An 8,064-nucleotide genomic window follows, 5' to 3' on the forward strand; every position below is an offset into this window, starting at 1 on the left:
ATATTTGGTTAATAAAGTAAAATAAATTTAATTAGTCTGTGAATTATTTTAGTTAAATGTTTATGGTTGCTAGAAACTTGCAATGCAGCAAATCTTTACATACCTTGTTAACGGTACATTATCCTGGTGGCCGTACGCATTGTAGCCGGCCTGACCTTGGTACATCTCCATGTCCCTGTCAAAAGTCAGCAAATAATGATGATTTCCTAATATTATATGTACCTGACAATAACAGTCAGGTAGGTATAGGGGCTAGGTATAGTAGTTAATATCAAGATTTGGTGTCGGAGTTAGATGTTGGTGTTCAGTAATCGGATCATTTCATTTCAAAGTCATATTCTGAAAATTTCAAAGATACCATTTTGCATGCTTTCTATTACATTAATATCTCAAACAAGAGGTAAGGGGTCTTGTATAGCTCACTTGGTCTTTGCCTCTATTTATATGACATCCTTCACATACAACATAAATGAAACACCTGAAACCGGAGTTAGAATTGATGTAAAGGTCACGGTAATACACTTACGGACTGTCCAGTTCCTGTGTATGCCTGGCTTTCCTCCTACTGTTGTCTAAAAACTTGTCATAAGCCTTCTCTCGCTGGTAGAGACTGGCTAGACACAGGGCAAAAACAATACAGAAGATGAATGCTGACAGGCCCCAGCCTAGACCAAACCAGAAACCATTCTGAAAAAGACAAGTCCATTAACATCAGTATCAAACAGGCTCTTGTCAATTTTAACAGATACCAATTTAAATTTGAAATTATTATGGTGGTATAAATAGCTGTGTTGACATTTGACTGAAAACTTCACTTCTGAAAGGGTTACAAATACTCATACACATAATAGTATAAATATCCAGTGTAGGAAAGAATAAAAATGTTATAATTGATAACTAACGTCACGCAACCACAATTGGTACAATTTTGACAGTTTTTCAGTGATATTTAAAAATTCAGATCTTGTATCAGGATTGTTTCTTGATTCTTGACAAAGACTACCTACAGTGGTTCATTTTCAGGAAAAGTTTTGATTCTAAGTGATTTGTTTCTGAAAATGGAACGCTAAACTCGCAGTGAAGTTTCATCCGTTTTTTGGCTATGATTATAGCACCCAGATTGGCACACCATATCAGAGGTTATGAAACTTCGTTGTTTTTTTACTAGTTGATGTGCCAATTGCAACAAAATATATTACTTTTATAAATACCATATACTTTACTACAAATGTATGTTACCATTTTCATATTATCCAGTTATAAATATACAGAAATCAGCATTTAAACATGCTTATAATTAACCCCTTCAAAATCCTTCAAAATCCTCCAAAATATATGATCAACATACATCATTTTCACTGGTTTTCTGATATGTTTACTTTGAAGTCATCGTGTACTCTTAAAATGTTCCTGAAAACAAAACTATTTGGTGGAAATGCTGATCAATATCTCTTTTGTTATACTGTCAGAGGAAAATGCTCAAATTTAATCTTAAAATACTATTCGAACCATTTTCTGACCGTGTACCAATTTAGGTAGTGTACCAATTGTGGTAACATGACGTTATCCAGTAGTGACCAGTACAATAAACATAATTTTCCTATACTGATCAATCAAAACAGGTAATAGGTAAATGTGTCTTTTCTCTTATTTGTTGGTTTGTGTTAGATCAACTATAAATGCATCTTGGGTAACTGATGATCAAACCTCACACTGCTCTGTCCTTGTGAAGAGCATTTGTTGTTTGACTTATTTATAAGCATAAGGTAGTTAAATATAGACCAAGAGAGATTCCAGATTTCTGGCAGACATATTTTCCCTCAGATCTATATTTTCATTTGTTGTTGCAACACCTTTCTATATTCTTTTTATAATGTGATTTATTTATGAAAACGTAACTACAACACTATTTACAGTGTATGAATACATAGCCGGAGCACTCCACTGCTACAATTGTGTGACTACGCACTTGGAAAACAGGTCTTTAAAAACAATTATCTAAAATGTTCCCTAGCACATATTTCTTCAAAATATTTCAAATTTTATTCCATTTCTTTTACGTCTAAAACAAATGAATGAAATATTATAGCTATGTTTTATTGTTCAATTCTGTTCAAGAAACAGCTTGTGACATCATCCGTTCCTCTGTTGCTGTTCTAATAAATGATCTGCCCCAGTTGATAACAGTTGTCTCACCTCTTTGTTTTATACTTATGTAACTATTAGCTTTCTCCACTCTATATATAATACCGGCATAACTAAACATTACAGTTGTCCTCCCTCTGTATACAACACCTGTGTAACTATACATAACAGTTGTCTCCCTTCTGTATATAACCCCTGTGTAACTATACATTACAGTTCTCGTCCCTCTGTATAAAACACCTGTGTAACTATACATAACAGTTGTCCTCCCTCTGTATATACCACCTGTGTAACTATACATAACAGTTGTCTCCCCACTATTTATAACACCTGTGTAACTATACATAACAGTTGTCTCCCCTCTATTTAAAACACCTGTGTAACTATACATTACAGTTGTCGTCCCTCTGTATAAAACACCTGTGTAACTATACATAACAGTTGTCTCCCCTCTATTTATAACACCTGTGTAACTATACATTACAGTTGTCCTCCCTCTGTATATAACACCTGTGCAATTATACATAACAGTTGTCTCCCCTCTATTTATAACACCTGTGTAACTATACATTACAGTTGTCCTCCCTCTGTATATAACACCTGTGTAACTATACATAACAGTTGTCTCCCTTCTGTATATAACACCTGTGTAACTATACATAACAGCTGTATCCCTTCTGTATATAACACCTGTGTAACTATACATAACAGTTGTCTCCCCTCTGTATATAACACCTGTGTAACTATACATAACAGTTGTCCTTCCTCTGTATATAACACCTGTGTAACTATACATAACAGTTGTCTCTCTTCTATATATAACACCTGTGTAACTATACATAACAGTTGTCTCCCTTCTGTATATATAATTGGAGGTTCTTATATACCGCTTTATCACAACCTAGTTCGTAGGTCGTCTCAAAGCAGTTCACAAATTATTATCCGTGTTTATAGGGCCTTTGCAACTAGCCTGTACATTTCTCAACTCCCTGGGGAGCATACAGCCGGAGCTGCCATTTTGGCGCTTACAGCTAGCATTCAACAATTCTAGCACTGCCCATCCACGTACTCATTTACAGCTGAGTAGACTGGAATAAGTGGAGTAAAGTATCTTGCTCAAGGATACAACACATTGCCGTGCCCTGGCGCGAACCCGCAACCCTTTGGTCACAAGCCCAGCGTCCTACCACTGGACTACCGTGCCTCTGTAACACCTGGGTAACCAATATAACATATGTCTTCTCACCTCTTTATCTCATACTTGTGTAACTATCATTTTTCTCCTCGCTGTATATTTTACCTACGTAACTATACATAACAGTTGTCTCCCCTTGGTACATAACACCTTGGTACTTATACATAACAGTTGTCACTTCTCTGTACATAACACCTGGGAAACCAACATAACAGTTTTCTCCCCTCTGTATATAACACAAGGGTAACTATACATAACATTTGTCTCCCCTCCCTATATAATCCAAATCTGCAGTACCAGTATTGAACTATACAACATAGTGAAGCATCTGCTGAAAATAGACCGACTAACTTGATCCAAGGCACTGGTTTAAACCAATTGTAATAAACTCACGAATGGGTCTAGAGTGACGAGACAGAAGGCATCAGAAGCCTGCTGGGTGGCAGCATACAGAGGCTGGCACTTGCCGATGTCAGTTTCTATCTGTGGAGAGTAAAGTAAGGAATACTTGTGGTTAAAACAATACCCTATATGTCAAGAATAAACTTGAAAATTGCACAAATATATCATACCAACTTGATTACTACATCTATCTCACCTGAACTAAGTATTTATATATGTCTCACTCTGTACTTAGTGTTTATATATCTGTCTCTATACTTAGGGTTTATATATATGTCTCACTCTATACTTAGTGTATATATATATCTGTCTCTATACTTAGGGTTTATATATATGTCTCACTCTATACTTAGTGTATATATATATCTGTCTCTATACTTAGGGTTTATATATCTGTCTCTATACTTAGGGTTTATATATATGTCTCACTCTATACTTAGTGTATATATATATCTGTCTCTATACTTAGGGTTTATATATCTGTCTCTATACTTAGGGTTTATATATCTGTCTCTATACTTAGGGTTTATATATCTGTCTCACTCTGTTCTTAGTTTTTATATATCTGTCTCACTCTGTACTTGGTGTTTATATATCTGTCTCACTCCGTACTTAGTGTTTATATATCTTTCTCACTCTGTACTTAGTGTTTATATATATATATGTCTCACTCTGTACTTGGTGTTTATATATGTGTCTCACTCTGTACTTAGTGTTTATATATCGGTCTCACTCTGTCCTTAGTGTTTATATATATATGTCTCACTCTGTACTTGGTGTTTATATATGTGTCTCACTCTGTACTTAGTGTTTATATATCTGTCTCACTCTGTACTTAGTGTTTATATATGTGTCTCACTCTGTACTTAGTGTTTATATATCTGTCTCACTCCGTACTTAGTGTTTATATATCTGTCTCACTCTGAACTTAGTGTTTATATATCTGTCTCACTCTGTACTTAGGGTTTATATATCTGTCTCTATACTTAGTGTTTATATATCTGTCTCTATACTTAGTGTTTATATATCTGTCTCTATACTTAGGGTTTATATATCTGTCTCTATACTTAGGGTTTATATATCTGTCTCTATACTTAGTGTTTATATATCTGTCTCACTCTGTAATTAGTGTTTATATATCTGTCTCACTCTGTACCTACCTTAGTTTTTACTCCATCTATCTCAGTCTGCACAAATGTGGAAATATTCCTGGTCACCAGCTTCAACATCTGCAAATCAAATATACTTTTTATAGACCAACAATACAGTAGTTTAAATAAACATAACACATACCCTTTTAGAATGACATTGTGATCATATTCATTAAATATATATTATTAACATAAACTGGAAAATGTTTGTAAAATACAGATACACCCCACTCCTGCTTTCATGCAAATGTAGCTTAAAACAAAGTCTAACCAAAGTCAATTAAATGGAGAATATAGGTCGAAGGTATATAAACATGTCATATCATGGTGCAGTACTCCTCAGGAGGTATCTGCATACTAAGTTCAGTGACTATAATCCTTTCAATATCAGAGAAAGTGTAACCAAGCAAATGGAGCTAAATGAATAGTGTGACCAAAGTCAGTGAAGTGGAAAATATAGGTCATGGTGATCCACATGTCACATGAAAGTGTAGTACCGTGTATTCCTAAAGATGTGTCTGCACACAGTTTGATGATTATGAGACTTTTAGTATCAGAAAATTGGAGTTAACTCATTCACCCCTAAAGACACATTTGAGCTCTACCCATTCAAAGGTTGGAATTGTTCATTATGAAATTTCAGGGGTGAATGAGTTAAAGGCAAAGACTAACCAAAGAGAGTGAAATGGACAGTACAGTATATAGTCACAGTGACCTGCTGCATTTCATACAAAGGTAGCAAACTGCATAGTCAGGTCCTCAAGATGTATCTGTATATGAACTTTGATTGCTAGGGGATTCCTAGTATCAGAAAAATGGAGTTTAACACAGAGTCTTACACAACAGGATCTAACACACAATAGGATGAACAGAGAGGGCTATGGACAGGCAGACAGGAGAGGCAAACATTCAATGCCCCACGGATATCACACGTAGGGGACATAAAAAGCCACATAGATCACACTGGATTTCAGATGATTTGTAATAAACTGTTACACCTAGCTATAATACGTAATTTGACAAACACCATAGATAGGAACAAAATCAGACCTCAGGACAAAAGTTAAACCCCTTAAGGTCTCAGCCAATTAAAAACCATGGTTGATTTCGCGTAATTATTACTTCTGAATAATATTTCTTGTTATATCCACCATAAAGACTATTTATTAACTACCATTTACCACCATGTGTGAACCAAATCATATTAACAGAACAAAAGTTACTGCTGTAATGTTAATGTAACTGACAGTGGTTAACTTGGATTTCAGGTCAGAAAGCTTAAGGGCCATACAATGGATTTTTTACAGCACATACATGTTCTATTTTTGGCAAGTGGATAATATTATTTACCATAATAACAATGTAAAAATACAATAATTATGCCCTTTTGAGAGTTTCCCCAATATAAACAAGAGGCCAAGAGGGCCTGTATCGCTCACCTGGATAATAAAGCATCCATGGAAAATTATTCTTATCACATATAATAACTATTTCCAAGTATTGACTCTTTCTCTCAGCAACACCTGTCCTTCATTAGGTCACTTCTTTTTTAAACATTAACCTCATTTTCCCCCATTGGGCCCGCCCCTCTGCCCCTTAAAAGTAAAAGAGTCTCCTTTGCCCAAGGATGCTCTGCACAAAATTTGTTTAAAATCCCTCAAATCTTACTAAAGGAGAATGATTTTAATCATTTATTACTACATCCCCCTTATAGGACCTCCTCCCTCTGTCCCCAGGGGGGGCCACACCCTCTGTTATTATACAATTATGGAACTTTTGTGTCAACAGCATCTTTATCCTCGAGTAGTATTTCGAAATTTTTAAATGTGACAGAGACAAAGCGTTTGCCATCAGCCATCTTCTGATGTCGTTTGACAGGTCGTGTTCTGGTCTAACTGCGCATGCGCTACAACAGTTTGCTGGAATTTCCGTTCAGGCTATATTTAGAAATCTATATTCACCGGATAATCAGTCTACATGAGTTTGTGATGACTGGTCATATAATAAACAAAATTGACTCCCCTTTGCCAAAGGATGCTTCTGGCCAAATTCGGTTAAAATCCCTCCAATGGTACAAAAAGAATTTTAAAGATTTACTTCCAATTCACCTATTGGGCCTCGCCCCTCTGCACCCAGAAAGGGTACAGAGTTATCGTTTAAACAAAATTTAGTTCCCATTGCCAAAGGATACTCAAAGCCAAATTTGGTAAAAGTCCCTCCAATGGTGCAGAAGGAGAAGGATTTTAAAGATTTAAACCTCAAATTCCCCTTTTGAAGCCCCGCCCCCTCTGCACCCAGAGGGGTCACACCTTCCATTTATACAAAATTTAGTGCCCTTTGCCCAAGGATGCTCTAGGCCAATTTTAGTCAAAATTCATAAAGCTGTTCAGGACTAGTAGCATTTTAAAGGAAAAGTTGATGGACAGAAGACAGACGGATGACAGATGCTGCGGTACGGCATAAGCTCACCATGAGCTCAATGTGGGTAGTAAGTATTACACAAAGTTTGATAATTACCTCGTTAACAATCCGGGTACTGCCATTATTAAAATTATCTTGGGCTGCTGTAAGTCCGTCAATCAGGTTTTTTGTCCTATTCTGGTAAACAAAAATAAATATCAAATTAATATTTTGACAATAATAAAACATGAATAAAATATGTCAACATCCTTATTATCCCCTCAAATGGAAATTAACGTCTAAATCTTGAGAAACAAAGCCATGACGATATTGATGTGTGAAATAACGGGAGGTATTCCACCTGAAAAAGATGTTTATTTCGTGGTTGTGATTATAAATGGCACTGTACTTTTATGTCTGCATCATGCGTTGAGCATTTGGTAAATGATTATCTGTATGTCTATTAACAATTGAGACTACAGATAAATCTTTAACCTTTATAACTGTGTAAAATGTGTGACTACAGGTAGGCAACTCACCTTTATAACTGTTTAAAGTGTGTGACAACAGGTAGGCAACTCACCTTTATAAATGTGTAAAGTGTGTGACTACAGGTAGGCAACTCACTTTTATAACTGTGTAAAGTGTGTGACTACAGGCAGGCAACTCACCTTTATAACTGTGTAAAGTGTGTGACTACAGGTAGGCAACTCACCTTTATAACTGTGTAAAGTGTGTGACTACAGGTAGGCAACTCACCTTTATAACTGT

The 8,064-nt window shown here is 35.8% G+C and overlaps 1 protein-coding gene across 1 annotated transcript in view; it reads right to left on the minus strand.

Annotated features, from left to right (window-relative positions):
* The window catches only part of LOC110442158 (prominin-1-A-like), a 36,159-nt gene that overhangs the window by 12,953 nt on the left and 15,142 nt on the right, over positions 1-8,064 (minus strand). Inside the window, exons 6-10 of the mRNA XM_021485629.1 lie at positions 7,411-7,491; positions 4,903-4,971; positions 3,734-3,823; positions 527-687; positions 104-175 (exon numbers count right to left, since the gene is read on the minus strand). Of these exons, the coding sequence (XP_021341304.1) occupies positions 104-175; positions 527-687; positions 3,734-3,823; positions 4,903-4,971; positions 7,411-7,491 (473 nt within the window). The remainder of the gene's footprint in view (positions 1-103; positions 176-526; positions 688-3,733; positions 3,824-4,902; positions 4,972-7,410; positions 7,492-8,064) is intronic.

The sequence above is a fragment of the Mizuhopecten yessoensis genome, unplaced genomic scaffold, assembly GCF_002113885.1.
Source record: "Mizuhopecten yessoensis strain PY_sf001 unplaced genomic scaffold, ASM211388v2 scaffold716219, whole genome shotgun sequence".
Taxonomy (NCBI): domain Eukaryota; kingdom Metazoa; phylum Mollusca; class Bivalvia; order Pectinida; family Pectinidae; genus Mizuhopecten; species Mizuhopecten yessoensis.